This window comes from Balaenoptera ricei, chromosome 3 (genome assembly GCF_028023285.1).
Source record: "Balaenoptera ricei isolate mBalRic1 chromosome 3, mBalRic1.hap2, whole genome shotgun sequence".
NCBI lineage: Eukaryota > Metazoa > Chordata > Mammalia > Artiodactyla > Balaenopteridae > Balaenoptera > Balaenoptera ricei.
The window spans coordinates 167848783-167867191 of NC_082641.1; the positions used below are offsets into that span (position 1 = coordinate 167848783).

The window sequence follows — 18409 nt, forward strand, 5'->3', positions numbered from 1 at the left end:
GTCACCCCTCCAAGGGTGATAGGGCCAGCGCGAGCCCTTCTTACCGCGGTGTCCCGGAACCAAAGTTGGTGACCGGTGGTTACCGACAGTGGCGGGAGGCTCCTGGGTCCAGCCGTCTGCCGGAGTAGCCTGTTTGAGATACAGCGCCCACCCTTAGAAATTCTCGCGCGGGCGCCTTTGTACTTGGCAGGATGCACACCTCCCCGACCCTCGCCTTCCCAGCCCGAAGAGCGACGGCAGAGAGGCCACTGTCCTAGACCCTCCCTTGCGGCCAGCCCACCCCTCCCTAGGCTTCAGGGCCTTTGTAAGGCGCGACCACCTGCGTCAGAGAACGTGGCACTGACGGGGCTGACCCCCAGAAACTCCTGGAGCCCGGGCGGGGGCCATCGGTGGAGATGGGGTGGGAGTAGGGGGAATTACGCAAGGCGGGAGGGTTCAGTGGAGAAAGCAAGGGAGAAGTCCAAGGGCTTGGAGTGTCCGGCTTCCAGCAATGGGAAGGCTCTGTAATAACAGAGAGACCAGGCAATGGTCCCTGTAAAGAGTCCCGGAAATCAGGGGTCAGATGTACTTGTAGTGTCCCTAGAAATTCCTCGAATGCGGCTGTTAACTTTTCCAGGCTTTTTCAACTCAGTTAAGGAGTTTGATGCTGGATAATTTCTGAGGATTTATCAGGGTATTAGCTCTGTGCTACTAGAGTAAGTAAATTTTAAAACAAACGAACAGACAGACGGCGCTGGGTTGCTGTCGCCATCGTTGCAGCCCCTTGGGTCTCAACAAGACCGGTGATGCTCCAGAATGGGAGACAAGCCAGTTTGGGAGCAGATTGGATCCAGCTTCACTCAACATTACTACCAGTTATTTGATAACGACAGAACCCAACGAGGCGCAATTTATATTGACGCGCCATGCCTTACCTGGAAAGGACAGCAGTTTCAGGGGAAAGCTGCCGTCGTGGAGAAATTGTCTAGCTTCCATTCCGCAAAATCCAGCACAGCGTCACGGCTCAGCACCATCAGCCCACGCCAGATAGCTGCAACATCAGCGTGGTTGTAGCCAGCTCAACGCAAGTGAAGACCCCACCACGGGGTTCCACCAGATGTTCCTATTAAAGAAGATCAACTGATGCTTGGGTTTGCACCAATGACAGGTTCAGGCTTGCCCTGCACACCTTGGGCTAACGTTCTCCCAGCCAGGCACTCATGCTGTTTCCTGGTCCCTCCTCCTCCCGATACTATTCGCACTCCTCCAGATGCTCCGAATATCATACACGAATGAGCAGGGCCGCGGTGCGAGTGAGCGCAGTACGCTGCTGCTACTGAGGTATTGTGCATGATGTTTGGACGCTAGACTACTTGCATCTGACAGGAGAAGTTTGTGCTGTACCAGCGCATGCCTTGGAAAGACAAGTTAATGCAAAAGGTTGTCTTTTTTTTTTTTTTTTTTTTTTAAATCTACTGACAAGTTGTTTTAGTAACCCAAAGAAGTGAAGGAGAAAGCTGCTGCCTCGCTGCCCAGATGTACTGATTTGTTCAGATGTTTCAATGCCTCATGATACAAACAAACCACGGAAATTTTCTTAACAAAAACAAACAAACAAACAACCTTTTTAAAGAAATTATACCAAGTAGTTGTGTGTGGGGGGGTAAAGGCAGATGTTTTTGGAAGTGAGGCTAAGGATAGAAGTAGATGATAACCTTTCAACTAGAATAGATAATGTAAAGAAAGAAAATAGGAACACAAAGTAACATTTACATGATCTACTCTTAAAGTGGGAAATCTGCATCATCCAAGCCACAGGGAAGATAGCTGTGTTCACATCAAGTTGGTTTTAGATGGTACATCTGTCTCATTTGTTAAGTCCCATTAGCCTTCCTCGTGGCAGAGTTGGGGAGTCCCTAGGAAGGCTACCAGCATGAGCCAGGCCCAGGGCCCACCTTACAGTTCAGAATTCTGGCTCTTACCATTCAGGATGAGGTTTAGGAGCCAGACCTTTCTTATTTCCAAAGCCCACAACACAGGCTTTAGGATGCTCTTTCTCAGCAAGCTACTACAAGCCAAGAGGTTTTGGTTTCCAGACATTCCACAGATCTGGGAGAGAATTTTTACCTGGCAATGTCTTTCCACAGCCTAATGGTGACTGAGACATACAAGAGCCCCCTTCAGCGACTGGATTCAATCACAGTTATGGGGCAGCCGACTTTCCAGCCTTCAACTCCTGTACTCACTATTAACTGTCTACTTTCTTGTCAAGTCAGTAAGCCAGCAGCCCACACATCTCTCTCCTGGGTTTACCCAAAATACTAACTGAACTCTAGTACCTGTCAAGATCCCCTTAGCCTAATGAGAACCGTTCATCAACACTCCATTTTGTTAAAAGACCCATAACAGCTTATGATAGTGTTAAAGAAAAATTATTCATGACACTAGTTAAAGCACAATAAGGCTGATCTTGGAGAGGCAGCGGTGACTGGTGGCATGAAGCGAGATCTTAATTCCCTGCCCAAGAACTGAACCTGGGTAGCCTGGATGAAAACCAGGAATCCTAGCCACCACACCCCCTGGCTCTTGCCCCCAGTGAAAAATGCATTTCTCACGGAGGCAAAAACTGTAAAAACAGGTACAGAGTTTATTATTAGAGACATAGCACAACCATAAGTGGGAGAGCAAACAGAGAAAGTTTGTTTAGTTAAGACAGAAGCAAGGCAGAGATACGCACCCCGAGAGAAAAGGTGTGGGCGTCCTCCCTAATGAGGAGGAGTGCAGTAAAGTGGTGGTTAAGTCATTTATATAGGCCACTTCTTCCGGGTCTTTGTTTACCTTTGACCAATTATCTGGTTTCTTTTTCCACACCTGACCTGCCTTAGGCCCCTCCCCAACATGCGTGCACAACTTTTTTCCAAGATGGACTACAGCCCAGAGGCCTATGGGATGGCCTTAGCATCACATATTATGGGGTGGTGCCCCCTCCTTTTTGACCCGCAAGGAGCCTTTCTGCGCATGTGCAATGTTTCCCTTGCCCCAAGGATGGAGAAATGTATGACCTCTTGATCTTTTAACAGGGTTTAGTCCCACTCTGTCCCTGCCATAAAAATGTCCAGTGTCCAGTTATTTACCCTATTTCTCTTGCTGGTTTTTATATCGAGGTGCAGATCTCGAAATATAGACAGGAGTCCGGTCATAAATATGTAGTCCTGGAGCCCGTTTGTCTCTTGCTTCAGGCAATGTAAACAGGGGGCTGGTAATGAATGTCTGGCCTGGAGCCCATCTTCTTCTCACCCCAGGAAGTGTGAACAGGAGGCCAGTTGTAAATGTCTAGCCTGGAGCCCATCTATCTCCTGCCTCAAGGCAATCTTTATTCAGGGAACTATTGGGACAGGTGTATGGACCACTGAAACAGGGTTTTGCAACGGGGGAAGAGTGATTGGGCTCAACTCCAGATACAACAAGGAAGCGTGGGAATTCATAGCCAAGGAGCAGGGTGGGAGAGTCAGTGGATAGAATATTACTAAGGGGAAACATTAGGGGTAAAGGGGCATTCAGGCTAAAGTGACCTGACCTGAGGGCATCCTTGCTGAAGGCAGGCCAGGGTGATCAGATATCACCTGAGGGATGGTGGGGGGATGACGAACCTGATCAGCGATCTCAAGGGTAATCAGAAATCTCTAGGGTGGGGACTTCTGGTTAAACTGACTTAGCAGGATTCTTGCTAAAACTGGACAATGCAGAGCAAGAATGGAAGCCCAAAAGTCAGGTCTAGTTGAAAAATGATCAGGGAAACCTGATGACACTTTGGCTGAGAAGAGAATCTGCCAACAACAGCCCAGCCTTTTTCCTGCAGAATAGAGTAAAGCAGAAATTATCAGAGTGAATCATGATTTGTGGGTCTTTCTCTGGGCTGCAGGCAAAAAAGCATGAGAAACACTAGCCTACAGAGTGAAATCCAAGTTCTTTAGCCTGGTGTATGAGGACCTCTTACCTCATCTGCAGGTTTGTCACACAGTTCCCTCCAAATAGCAAGTGTTTTGCATCATGGTCATTCGTTCACTTATTTCATCTTCATGTTGTACCAGTGAGATTTTCCCGTCTTCCAGGATAAGCCCCACTTGCTCAGCCTTGAGCTGGGCTGCTCTGAGTTGATACCCAGTAAATGTTAAATTAAATTAACTCAAAGAAGAGAGAGATTAGGACAGCAGATCTGTTGGCAATTATCTCAATATTCCAGGGAGATGACTTCAAAAAAGACAACCAGAATGCCAAAGAGAAGATGGATGGAGGACTTTGTCTATTTTAACCAGTTAGATCTGAGAGATAACAGGCAGGGAAAAGCTGAAGGTGACAACTTTCATGTTTCATTGAAGGGTCTCAAATTTATCTGTAAGAGACTAGGAACAGGAAACTGGAAATAATAATAAAATAAGCAGAGAAGTAAGACTGCAACAAGTTTCCTAATGCTGCAGGCCAAGTTAGTGGGTGTGTGTGGGTGGGTGTATCCAGACCTGTGTTAGTTTCTTAGGGCTGCCATAACAAATTGCACAAACGGGTTAACCTGAAACAACAGGAATTTATTCTCTGACAGTCCTAGAGGCCAGAATGTGAAAACTACGCATCAGTAAGACCATGCTCTATGGAAGAATCCTTTCTTGCCTTCTCCTAGCTGCTAGTGATTATAAGCAATCCATGGTGTTCCTGGCCTTGTAGACCTACCACTCCCATCTCTGGCTTTGTTGTCACATGGCCTTCATCCTGTGTGTCTATCTTCACATGGCCTACTTATAAGGACACCCATCATCAGATTTTGGGCTCACTCTAATTCAGTATGACCTTGTTTTAACTTGTTCACAACTGCAAAGACCCTATTTCCAAATAAGGTTAATTTCACAGTAATAAACGATTAGGACTTAGATATACCATGCTGTGGGACACATTTCTACCCATTACAGGACCCTCACTGCCATCCCTATCTGCACATGAAGTAAACCGAGCTTGAGGGAATGGGGCTGAAGGGAGACTGGCAAAAATGGGAGGGCCAGTAGTTAGGGTCAAGAAATTCCTGAAATAGGTCATGCTATGTTTAAAAGATTCAGCGTAAGTACTTGGAGTGTTTGAGGAACAAGGAGTAATTTAGAATTCTTTGTGTCTAGAGCAAAAATATGTGGTGCCATCCAGGTGTTCAATAGCAGAAAAGCAAACTGAGATACACTGTAATAGGAGGTGTCAAACACTAAAAAGTTTAAAAGTTCATGTGCAGCTAATTGAGGAGGCAAAGGGAACTATGATGCATAAGTACCTGTTAAGTATCTCTGGCTCTGTGCTGGGGTACTTATGTAAAAAATTTTGTTTGATCCATGTGAGCCAGGTATTGTATCATCCTATCATGAGTGGAGAAACTTACCCACTGCCTCCTAGAATCTAAGTTAACTTGAATGACCAGGGTTGTTTCCCTCCTAAAAGAGTCAAAGCCTGTCCAGGAGCAAAACTGTGAAAATCAGTGAGGAGAGAGAAAAGAACAGGCAGGAAAGAAGACACACAGTAAAGCAGCTGTGTGTCCACAGGAAATGTGCCTTCCCTAAGGTTTTGTAGCAGCTGTGAAATGCCACAATGCACCCGTCTTGGAGTGACTCTTATTTTCTTACCACTGACACCCCACATCTGCTTGCTACACTCATCTATGACTCCACGGCTAAGTTGCCCTCACCTCCTGACAACCCCTGACCCCCAGTTAACCCCACCCCTCCTGAGCCCACCTCTAAATAGCATGCAAAGCAGAAGTGACTCCACTTCCCTGGTACCGTCCTCCTCCTCCTCCAACCTTCAGCTGCAAACAGACCTTAAGAAGACACTTTCCTTCTTCCTTTATCAAGCCTCACTCCAGCATCCTCTATGCCCCCTCCCTCATGGCACCAGTACAATAAATCTGGTTGTTTCAGTTAACTGAATTTGCCAAACTACAGCTTGGTCCCTGGTGGTCTGGATGAGTCAGTATTAACACCCCAATGCTCATGAACAGCCCTCCAAAACTGATGTTTGGTGTTTTGGCTTTGTTTCCTTGACCACAGCACCCACATGTGACTTCGAGGAAAGGGATGGCACCTTTTTCCAGGGAACAACTGGGTCATTTTAGGTGCTTTCATTGGAGCCCTTAAGTAGTTGGTTATGTTGGTCTTTGTGTAGTTCTCAGTCTTTTTGACTTCAGCAAAAGAACAAAACAAAATATGAAAATAGATGAGCAGACTTCATGTGACAGCTGGGAGGCCTGTACTGTGAAAAAATTAATCAAGCCAAATTCCTTCACTCAATGGATTCTCACTGAGCCCTTTTTACCAGCCATAGCCTCTGCTGGATATTGGGGACCAGGTCAGAGCCCTGCTGTCCTTGCTTCCTGGAAGCCTGTGAATAAGTCACAGTAATATTCAGCACTGTTATTCTTAGAACTGCTAGTCAAGCTACAGTTTATTTAGCATCTACTATGCCCCGAACCATGCTGACCCCTTTACAACAGAGCTTCTCGAAACTGCAAAGAGCTTGGACTTCCCTGGCGGTCCAGTAGTTAAGACTCTGTGCTTCCATTGCAGGGGGCATAGGTCTGATTCCTGGTCGGGGAACTAAGATCCCACATGCTATGAGGCGTGGCAAAAAACCCCCAAAACTTCAAAGAGCTAGAGAGTCCCCTTGTATCTGGCTAACCATGGCAGGCTGTGTTTGGGGCCTGAGGGTTCTATTTCTAATGAGTTCCCAGGTAAGGCAGATGTGGCTGGTCCAGGAACCAGATGGTGACGTGGCACATCTTATATACCTGTATTTGTCATCGGTCCACAAGCATATTCTGTGGAATGATGACCTCCTCCCCAGGGGAAGATGTAATTGCTGCCCTTCCATATGTAGATACTAGGTTTTAGGAAAGCTACACATGGTACTTCATGGTGCACAGTTGACTTTCCATGTTTGGCATAATTTATGGTTTCCTTTCCTACAGCCCATTCACCTTTCCACTCTGCAAAGTGAGCGTGTCATGTCTTCTCCTTCCTGCTCTCACACCTCTACCATTTCCTGCTCCTCCCTGTTAGCCAAGGGCCCCATGTATCAGTCAGGGTTCTCCAGGAAAACAAAACAAATAGGATGTGTGTGTGTGTGTGTGTGTGTGTGTGTGTAAACCTCAGTCTTTACCCTTAAAGATTGATTGGTTGAGGCCCACCAACATTATGGAGGATAATCTGCTTTACTTAAAGTCTACTAATTTATTTATTTTTAAATTTATTTATTTTTAAATTGATTTATTTATGGCTGCATTGGGTCTTCGTCGCTGCACATGGGCTTTCTCTAGTTGCAGCAAGTGGGGGCTACTCTTCGTTATGGTGCGCGGGCTTCTCACTGAGCTGGCTTCTCTTATTGTGGGGCATGGGCTCTACACGCGTGGGCTTCAGTAGTTGTGGCACACAGGCTCAGTAGTTGTGGCTCATGGGTTCTAGAGCTCAGGCTCAGTAGTTGTGGCACACGAGCTTAGTTGCTCTGCAGCATGTGGGATCTTCCCGGGCCAGGGCTCGAACCCACGTCCCCTGCATTGGCAGGCGGATTCTTAACCACTGCACCAGAAGGGATGTCCCAAAGTCTACTAATTTAAATGTTAATCTCATCAAAAAAATATCTTCACAGCAAATCTAGACTAGTGTTTATCAAATACCTGGGCACACTGACCTTGTGAAGTTGATGCATAAAATAAATCATCACACCCTGTTTCTTATTTTACCAAAGTGTCTGAGTATTCAGAAGTCCACCGTGGACTTCCACTCACCTGCTCCCTGTCAGCCTCAGGGCCCAGAGATCACTTTGCCTTTTCCTCTCCCTTCACTGCTCCCCTTGGCTCCTGCCCGGCCCCTCCTTCTTTTAAGCCACACACTGTAATTCTCCCATCCTTAAGATGGGACCCATGCTCCCTTGGCCACTGCCACTTTTTCTTGCCCAATTGTCTCCACTCCCTCACCTCCTTTCTCTCTCCAAACTACTCCATCCCAGCAGCTCTACTACCTCTGCTCTGCTCAGGGGCCCTCTATACCAAATACTAGGGTCAGTATTCTTATCGGTGTTTTTCCTCATCTAATTTGTTCTTCCAGCAGCACTTATCTTCACGGACTATCCCTCTTTCTTGAAACACATTTGCCTGCCTGGGATTGCAAGGCTCGGCACTGCCCAGATTTCTCTCCAGCTCATAGTGGCTGCTCCTTCTCCTTCCCCTTTCCCCCCTTCCCCCTTTCTTCTTCGCCTCCCCCTCTGGATCTCCCTCCTCTCTTCCTAGTCTCCAAAGCTGGTCCACCCTCTCCAAGGCAGCTTCTCAGCCTGCACTTGTCCATCCCAGGGTCTCAATTCCTGCTCCGTGCTGTGACAACAGATTTCCACCTCCAGCCTTGGCTTTCTCCCTGGACAGTCATAACTATTTGTCTTTTGAGCATTTCAGACCCAGCAAGTCCAAAACTCATCTTTGTCTCCTAACCCCTTCCCAGAAACCTGCTTTGCAGTCTCCTAGGCAGACCCTCCAATCACCCAACTGGGGCCAAAACTACAGCCGTTTCTCACTCCTTTGACACCCAGCAGCACACCATGGCGGAAATCACCACTGTTCACCAGCTGATTCTGGAATGGACCATGTCCTGCCTGCATTTCTGTGGCTGCTTCCAACACGGCCTCTGCCTCCTCCATCCAGCTCCAATCTGTTCTGCACAGTGATCACGTAAAATCAAAGTCCCATCAGGCCGTGCCCTCACTTGAAACCCTCTAAGTGTAAAATCCACAGTCACTCCATTCCAGCCTCCCATTTCTCCAGGCGGGGGACAAGCCTCCTGCTTTATGGCCTTTGCACATGCTGTTCCCTCTGCTGGAATGTTCTTTCTGCACACCTCTGTTCAGTTTGCCCTCCACCTGCTCTCTCCTCAAATGTTACCTTCTCAGGAAGGTCCTACCTGACTGCCCCAGCAGGATCTTTCTTAGCCTGTTTTATTTTTTTCATGTCATCTATCATCTGATTCCCCTTCCAGCTTCTAAAAGCCAGGATCTTCTGTCCACTATGGTCTCCCCAAGGTTGAAACAAATGGTGGCACACAGCAAGCCTTTCATAAGAATATACACAATCAGCAACATAATATAAACCAAATGAAATGTATACATTAAGTGTGAGATGGCTCGATGGTCCTTGAGCAGCATTGACATTCAGGGTTCTCTTTCTGTTGCTTCACTAGTGGTATCTGTCACAATCCCATCTCGTGTCAAGGAAAACTCCTTCCCATGGCCTCCAGTTGCCTCCCCACCTCCACCCTGAGCTGACACCCCGCTGCACTTGCTCACTGGCTGCCTCACTGTGCTTCCACAACTTTAGGGCCTTCGCTCTCATGGTGGCTTCCACCTGGGACCCTGATCTCACCCAGGCTTGGGCTTGATCAACTCCCTCATCTCAGATGTCACACTCACAATGGAACCTGCCCTGACCTCTTCTTTAATACTGTGACTGTCACCACCTCATCCCCAGCACCCCTGTTACCTGACGCCGCTCCACTTTCTTTTTCCTCTGCAGCATGGATCAAACATAGCAGATCACGTTATTGATTTTCCTAACTGCCCGCCCTGCCCCTCTCACCCATCCCCTCAGCCAATTGTGTTCACAGATGCACCCTGAGAACCTGGAATGGAGCCTAGCATAATGAATGCCTGGTAGGTACTCAGTACACATTTGTTGAATGATCGAATGGCCCCGCACATTTAACGAGGTAGACAGCATCATCCTTTTTCTGGATGAGGAAACTGAGGTGCAGAAAGGTTAAGTATACCCGAGATCACCTGGTTAGGAATTGATGAGGCAGGTTTTAACCCAGGTGCTCTGACTCATAAATGCCATATAAGCACAAAGCTTCAAACAGATAACCGTGTACAGGGAGGTGTCAGGTCAGGGGAAGGAACTGGACAGGGCAGGGAGAATTGATCTGATGCTGTGTGCTAGGAATTTCTGGGCCCTGCATTTTATCTGCTTTACGACTGCAGTGGGCAGAACTGTGAGCACAAATTCCCAACACTCAACAGGTAGTTCCCCACCCAGTCACAGGGTTGGGAACCCAGGCAGAGGATCTGGACTTTTAGAGCAGGCTGCGCTATTTGCCAAAGTACCTTAGTCGGACCTGCCTTGGCGAATACTTGGTTCTTCCCCAGCTTCTCCTCCAGGCCATGGTGCCTGGCTGGTGCTCCTGAGAAGGGGGTGTACATGAACCCTGTTAACGCTGAGTCCAGTTAAGTCTGAAGGGGGTGGTTCCCACTTGTATCTGCAGGTTCCAGGTAAGAACTCTGGGTGGCCCTGCCTGCATCTGGCTGTATTTGGGGGAACAATCACTGTTCACAAAAATGAGCTTTACTCCTTTGCTTTGATCCGTCTCCTGCAAAAGTCACAGAATCCAAGCATACGGCAAATGGTGGCTCCCAGTAACTCCCCTACTCGGGAGTGATTATTCATAATGGAAAGGAAGAAACAAAAGGCTCCCAAGTCCAAGGAATAAGGAAAGCAACACTGCTAAGAAATCCCGTTCCTCAGTCCATCCACCTCTTTCCCACCTGCTCAACCAGGCCACTTTCTTTCAGGGAACTGGTATTGTCCTACTTGATCTGAGAAAAGTCATTTATCTGCAGTAGTGTATCACCTCTAGTAGATGTAGACATTTCTTGGCCTTCTTCCGTGGGAGAGTCCAACTTCAGTGCCAGGCAGATGAAGAGAAGGGTTGGTAGGAATCAGGCCTGCTCAGAGGCCCGGTACATGCTTGCTCCCAAACCCAAGAACCTGGAAGATTAAGGATGACCCCAGAAAGACCCCTCTGAGCCTTTGAGCTATGTTCAGCAGAGGGCAGTGGCAAGGAGCCCTATCTAGAGGTCCAGAGGCCCTAATTCTTGCCCCTCACGGCCCCTCGACTTCAAGTCAAAGTCCCTTAACCTGTCCCTCGGCCACAGTGTGAACAGCTAGCTACACCCTACACCTAAGGGAGCAATAAGCACTCCGACCACCCACTAGGGGCCAGGATTGACCAAAGTCCCTCTACGCACTCCCCAGAGCTGTCCTGATGCTCAGAAGGGATGTGTAACGGCAGCTGTGAAAGTCCGCAAACCCCCCCAGAAGCCGGAGCTGACACCTTGGGCATCCGATAGAGACGAATCGGGGAGGTGAGTCTTACTTTCTCCAGTCCTCCTCGCCTCTTCAGCGGCCGCGGGCCGGACCTAGAGGAGGGGTTTTGGCTGGAAGGGGGTTGGGCCTGCCAGGGCGCGGGATGCGGGGTGGTCACACCGGGATTCTGAAATGTAGTGGCCCACTGTGCGCGGCCGCCTTCTTCCTCCGCTCCCCCTCCCAATTCCAGCATTCAGCCTCGGCTCCAGGATCGTCCCTTCCGGGCGTCCCCAAGCCCGGAGTGTGGGAGTCCGAAGGGGCAGAACAGCGAAGAGAGGAGCCCCCAGGCCAACCTTCCCACACCGGCGGCCGTCCACGGCAGGGCGCACCCGCGCGAGCCCTCCTGCTGACCGTGTTCTCTGCCCCCGCCCCCCCGCTCTGCCACCCGCCTCCAGGCGCGGTCCCAGCTGAGCCTTCGACGCCCCGGCCTCCCGCCCCGCCTCGACGCGCGCCCCCCGCGCCAGCCCGCGGGGAGGCAGGGCAGAGGCGGTGTGGTTGACCCACAAAGCCCCCGGCCGAGCTCCTAGGCCGGGGCGCGAGCGGAGCGGGGCGTGGCAGGGCGGGGCGCGCCGGCCGGGCCGGGCCGGGCCGGGGGTGTCGGATGTCACCCCCAGCGCACACCTCGGCCGGGGGGCGGAGGAGCGAACCACTGAGATGCGGAGACCTCCCCGGTCCTAGAGCGGAGCAGGAAGTGTCCCAGGGGAGGGAGCCGGAGGGCTTCGGCCTTTCCTTTCCTCCGCGTCCGGCGGGCTCCGGAGGCGGTCAGGCCTGCACGGCCCGCCAACTGGGGCGCGGCGCGGCGGTGAGTGCGGCCCAGGCGGCCCAGGCTTCTGTGGCCCGCGCGCCCTGCCTCGCTTCCAGGATCTGTGCGGTGAGTCTCCGGGGAGGGGGATAAGACAACACAAATGTTGTTTTTCAGGCGCCTCCATTTGCTACCATTTCTTCCCTCCTAAGCGGAGCCGTGGTTTTCTGGATGAGCAGGAGACGGGGGCTCGGCTAGCCAGGGACAGAGTGGCCTCTGCAGAGAACCCGCCTCAGGAAGCACACCCGGGGGACCGGGCTGGAAGGATGAGGAGCTGCTGCCGCAGACTTCCGCCGCAGGAGAGATTTGAGTTAGACACAGGGAAGGAGTTCCAGGCTGTGAGGTGAGGAGCCGGGAACTGGTTAAAGTGGAGGTGGATGTGTGTATGTGTGGGGAGGGAAAGGGAGAGAGGGAAAAGGGAGAGAGATCCGGAGCGAGGAAAAGCTTGCCCTTTTTCCTGGCATAAAATGCCCATCCCCTCCTCTTTCTGCTGATGCAGCTCTGTTCCTCCGCCTAGAGCTTCTTTAAGCATGCCCCGCCCCCCTGTGGGATCCTCTTGGGACCAGCGTTAATTCATTCATCACACATCATTTCTGAGCCTCCTATGTGCCAGGTGCTAGGGTGACAGGAACACGGCTGTCTGGTTAGGGATGATGGGCAGAGCCTAGAGCCAGATGCCCCAGAGCAGGCATCTGAGTACTGACTGAGGGTGGGGCACAGGTTGGGTGCAGACCTGAGGAACCTAGAGGCCCTGCAGGTGTGTGATGGCTGAGTTCATGGAACGTGGCAAGTGAGTAAGGCTGAGATTGGGTGTCAGATGCAGGAGCAGACACTGGAGGAAATCCGGAGGCGGGGCAAGCTGTAGTGTGTCCAGCCAGATACCCTCAGAGTCCTTTTATGCCAGTCTGTATTTGTTTTTATGTTGGAAAGCAAAGAGGTAGAGAGATCTGGGGTTTTCGGATTGCCATTCAGTGGCTTTGTTGTTCTTCTGTGAAGAACACTTGTCTTCCTGTGAAATGGGACTGAGGCCTGCGTTTTGCATGGAACCCTTGGGGGGTGGGGACACTGAGCTGTTGAGATTAAGGTGCTGGCATGCTGGAGAGCCTCATAAACCCGGTCAGGAGGGCAAGTGACCACGTCCAAGGATCTCAGAGGCCTTATGGTGGCTGGGGGAGGACTGTGTGCGACCCCATGTGCCATTCATTTTCCCTGGGTCTCATAGTTTTGAGTAGTGGCCGCTACTCTCTGATTTCGCTCTGTATGTGTTCACTGGGGAGGTGGAGGGGCCCCTGAGCCCCACCCGGCAGATGTGGAGGCTGTGCCCTGAGTTCCCAACCTCTGTTCTGCCTGAGAAAGGTCTGTGAGGTGTGTGTGGTTTTCTTCATTGTGGTTTGAAGAGAAGAGAAGAGAAGGCAAGATGGGTGGAGGCCAGGTGGAAGGTCCAGACATCGTTAAATATATGCTAAAGTTTACTATTCAGACTTTAGTGAGTTGGGTGGAGGTTCATCTGAAAGCCCTGATGTTTTTAATTACATAATGTTATTTTTCTGTAAGAAACTCAGGATGTGGCTGCCTCTTTTGACTTTGTCCATCTCTTGTCTGGGGATCTTCTCGGCTGTCTGCTTTATTCCCTGCTTCCCAGTGCATATTCCACTGAGCAAGGCCGATTCTCAGTCTGTGTTGGTCTAGCACTGATTGTCAGACCTAGCCACCAGCAGGATGAATTTCCTGGATCAGCTTTGAAGACTTTTCCTGTGCATGTCTGTCTTTGTCCTTCTAGCTCATTTTGTAAAGGTCTCAAGGGCAAAGACGGTGACTTTGGCTCTGAAGCCTCAAGATAGCGGCGTTCTCAGCTCGTCCATTTCAGGTCCTTTCCAGGAGGACCTGGACACCGAAGGTACCACAGAGCGTTAATTACATCTCTCTCCTGCATGCCGCCCTGTTGGTCTCCTGGGATGCTTGGAACACCAGTGCCACGTTGAAATGCCACTGATTTTCTCCTGGACTCCCTGCCTTGTTTGTCCAGTCACCCAGTTAGGGGAATCACAAAATGATGCTTTTGGGAATGGGGTCATTCCTTCTCTCCCTTTGTGTAAGGATCATCCACACTGACACGTCTCACATGTCCCCGGGCTTCTCCCAAGGGCTGGTCTCTGTGGGCTTTTTCACTTTTCCCACCACCACCCCCAAAAAACTACTGCAGGAGACCAGAACATTGAAGCCAGTGATTTCTGTTTGGAAATAGGGTCGTCTTCTGCTGCTGACCCCCATCAAATCCCATCATGCCCACAGCCCTGTGCCCCCGAGTCTTGGCTCCGAAGGAAAGTGAGGAGCCCAGGAAAATGAGGAGCCCACCGGGAGAGAACCCTAGCCCCCAGGGTGAGCTTCCCAGCCCCGAGTCCTCCCGCCGCCTCTTCCGACGTTTCTGCTACCAGGAGGCGGCGGGCCCCCGGGAGGCCCTGCACCGCCTCTGGGACCTGTGCCGGGGCTGGCTGCGGCCTGAAAGGCACACCAAGGAGCAAATTCTGGAGCTGCTGGTGCTGGAGCAGTTTCTGGCCATCCTGCCCCGGGAGATCCAGGGCTGGGTGCGGGCCCAGGAACCTGAGAGTGGCGATCAGGCTGTGGCTGCTGTGGAGGCACTGGAACGAGAGCCGGGGAGACCCTGGCAATGGGTGAGCAGAGGGGGCTGGGCTGGGCTGGCTGGGAGGATGGGAAGGGAGAGGGAGAGAGTGGGGCTGGGCAGCAGGTGTGGAAAGGGTGGCCACCTTGTGCTTTGATGGTTTGGTGGGGTCACACGTCCCCTGGCCAGGGATGAGGAATTCCATCTAGAGCTATGTGCTTCGGTTATGCCCACATTGAAGTTTGGTTTCCTAAAAAAGCAGATTCCATTCCCTAAAGGCCCTAATTGGTGGCATGGTTATGTTACCCCCCTTTATAGCCCTGTACAAGGCTGGGACTGAGCTGCTAGTGGTAGAGTCAACAGTCAGCAGGCCCAGGGAGGGAGGGGTTTGCCCAGTCCCTGGCACAGTTGCTGGTCCTCATCTGGCCAGGGACCTCTCCACCGAGCTCTGAAAAGCCCTCTCTGGGATTGCAGCTCAAGCACTGTGAAGACCCCGTGGTGATTGACGATGGGGACAGCCCTCCAGACCAGGAGCAGGAGCGGCTGCCAGCAGAACCCCAGAGTGACCTTGCAAAGAGCCAGGACGCCCAGCCCATGGCCCTGGCTCAGGGCCCCGGGCTTCCAAGCAGACTCTCGGGCCAGCTCAGCGGGGACCCAGGTAGGGAGCCCAAGGGAGTGGGGAAGGGGTATTTGTACCTAGTCCTGTGCACTTGGGAGTAGCTCTTGACATTTTTAGTTCTCTCCTTCCCCCTAAGTAGCCTGGAACCATTTTCAGCGTCTGGTTCTTCCCTAGAGCAATTCAATCAGAATCTCATGAGAGTATCCTCTTCATGGGTGCCAGGTCGGCCCAGAGGGACCTCTACTATGGGTGGGTGTTTTTGAGGCTGCATCATCTTGTCTCTTTGAGGGCGCACCTCTGGGCTTTGCTGGTCCGGGGACAGCTGGGCACCGTTGCTGTCCCACTAGGGCCTGTGTGGGGAGCTGAGCATGGCCATGTCCTCTTGTCTCTCTGAACCTCTCTTTCCCCAGCCAAACAACTTCTGCTCTCAGGATTGTTATAATATTGCAAAGAAATATAAAAATGCTTCCTAGGGGATAGGGTGATATCTCCAGGACTTCGAGCATGGATGTTGGCTAGACATGTCTGAATATCTGTACAAAGTGCACTAATGGCCACGGGCAGGTGGCTTTGGCAGCAGATACACTTGGCTTTGAATCCTCCAGGTATGACCCCCGGGGCATGCTTCTAAACTCTGCAAGCCTCAGTTTCCTGGTCTGTCCAGTGGAGATAATCCCAATAAAGTGAGTCACATGAAATTTTGGTTTCCCAGTACATATAAAATTTGTGTTTACACTGTAGTCTATTAAGTGTCCATTATGTCCATAAGCATTATGTCTGAAAAATCAATGTACATACTTTAATTGAAAATATTTTATTGCTGACTATCACATGAGCCTTCAGCACGATGAGATCTTTTTGCTGGTGAAGGGTCTCGCCTCCATGCTGATGGCTGCTGACTGATCAGGGTGGTGGTTGCTGAAGGTTGGGGTGACTGGCAATTTCTTAAAATAAGACCACAGTGAAGTTTGCCTCATTGATTGAATCGTTCCTTTCACGAACAATTTCTCTGTAGCACGTAATGCTGTTTTATAGCATTTTACCCACGGAACTTCTTTCCTTTTAAAATTGGAGTCAGTCCTCTGAAACTCTGCCATTGCTTTATCAACTAAGTTCATATAATATTCTGAATCCTTTGTTGTCATTTCAGTAGTCTTCACAGCTTCTTCACCAGGAGTAGATTCCATCTCAAGAAACCACTTTCTTTACTCATCCATAAGAAGCAACTCCTCATCCATTCAAGTTTTATCATGAGATTGTCGCAATTCAGTCACATCTTCAAGCTCCACTTCCAATTCTGGTTCTCTTTGCTGCTTCCACCACATCTGCAGTTTCTTCCTCCACTCAAGTCTTGAACCTCTCAAAGTTATCCATGAGGATTGGTATCACCTTCTTTCAAACTTCTGTTAATGTTGATATTTTGATCTCTTCCCATGAATGTTCTTTTTTTTTTTTCTTTTTTATCTGGCTGTGCCACGCAGCTTGTGGGATCTTAGTTCCCCAACCAGAGATTGAACCTGGGCCCTGGCAGTGAAAGCACCGAGTCCTAACCAGTGGACTGCCAGGGAATTCCCGTGAATGTTCTTACTGGCATCTAGAACGGTGAATCCTTTCCAGGAGATTTTCAGTTTACTTTGTCCAGATCCATCAGAAGAAATCACTGTGTATGGCAGCTATTGCCATGTGAAATGTATGTCTTAAATGATAAGACTTGAAATTTGAAACTACTCTTTGAACTATGGGCTTCAGAATGGATGTTATGTTAGCAGGCATGAAAACAATGTTAATCTCGTACATCTCATCAGGGAGCTCTTGGGTGACTAGTCAAAAAGCAGTACTATTTTGAAAGGAATCTTTTTTTCTGAGCAGTAGATCTCAACAGTGGGCTTAAAATATTCAGTAAACCATGTTGTAACCAGATGTGCTGTCATCTAGGCTTTGTTCCATTTATAGAGCACAGGCAGAGTAGATTTAGCATAATTCTTAAGGGAAGTTTTAGGAGTTTTGGAATTGTAAATGAGCACTGGTTTCAACTTACAGTCACCAAATGCATTAGCACCTAACAAGAGAGTCAACCTGACCTTTGAAGCTTTGAAGCCAGGCATTGCCTTCTCTCTAGCAATGATGGTCCTAGGTGGTACCTTCTTCCAATATAAGGCTATTTTGTCTAAACCGAAAGTCTGTTGTGCGGTGTAGCCACCTTCATTTAATGATCTTGGCTAAATCTTCTGGATGACTGGCTGCTTTACCTTGGACTTTTATGTTATGGAGACCGGCTTTTTCCCTTAAACCTCGTGAACCAACCTCTGCTAGCTTCAAACTTTTCTTTTGCAGCTTCCTCACCTCTCTCAGCCTTAATAGATGGAAGAGAACTAGGGCCTTGTTCTGGATTAGGTTTTCGCTTAAGGGAATGTTGTGGCTGGTTTGATCTCTCCAGACCACTAAAACTTTCACCATATCAGCAATCAGACTGTTTCGCTTTCTTGTGTGTTCATTGGAGTAGCACTTTTAATTTCAATAACTTTTTGTTTGCATTTGCAGCTTGGCTGTTTGGTGCAAGAGGCCGAGCTTTCAGCCTGTCTCAGCTTTTGACATGCCTTCCTCACTAAGCTTAATTATTTCTGTCTTTTGATTTAAAGTGAGAGGTATGCGGCTCTTCCTTTCATTTGAACACTTAGAGGCTATTGTAGGGTTATTAATTGGCCTAATTTCAGTGTTGTTGTGTCTCACAGAATAGAGAGGCCCGAGGAGAGGGAGAGAAATGTGGGAGCCATTGGAACACACACAACATTTATCAGTTAAGTTTGTTGTCTTATATGGGCATGGTTTACGGCACCCCAAAACAATTACAATAGTACCATTAAAGATCACTGATCACAGATCACCGTAACAAATACAATAATGGAAAAGTTTGAAATATTATAGGAATTACCAAAATGTGACACAGAAACATGAAGTGACCAAATGCTGCTGGGAAAATGGTGCCTCTAGGCTTGTTTGATGCAAGGTTGCCACAAACCTTCAGTTTTTTAAAAAAGTAATATCTGCAGAGTGCAATAAAATGAGGTATGCCTGGATACCCATAAAATACTGAACAGGGGGCCTGAGCTGCCCATGATTTGTTTTTTTTGCTGCGCCGTGCAGCACGCGGGATCTTAGTTCCCTGACCAGGGATCAAACTCG

The 18409-nt window shown here is 49.6% G+C and overlaps 1 protein-coding gene and 1 pseudogene across 3 annotated transcripts in view; both read left to right on the top strand.

The window, feature by feature from the left end:
- Positions 1–787: 787 nt before the first annotated feature.
- LOC132363979 (nuclear transport factor 2-like) lies at positions 788–1178 on the top strand (annotated as a pseudogene).
- A 10579-nt stretch (positions 1179–11757) lies between these two features.
- Positions 11758–18409, top strand: part of ZNF496 (zinc finger protein 496) — a 39146-nt gene continuing 32494 nt past the window's right edge. For 2 of the 3 annotated variants that reach the window (XM_059917988.1, XM_059917990.1), the window contains exons 1-5: positions 11758–11987; positions 12105–12330; positions 13768–13884; positions 14233–14659; positions 15082–15265. In XM_059917988.1, the coding sequence (XP_059773971.1) occupies positions 14270–14659; positions 15082–15265 (574 nt within the window). In that variant the 5' untranslated portion in view covers positions 11758–11987; positions 12105–12330; positions 13768–13884; positions 14233–14269. Of the gene's footprint in view, positions 12057–12104; positions 12331–13767; positions 13885–14232; positions 14660–15081; positions 15266–18409 lie in introns of all 3 variants that reach the window. The other variant, XM_059917989.1, reaches the window with a different exon arrangement.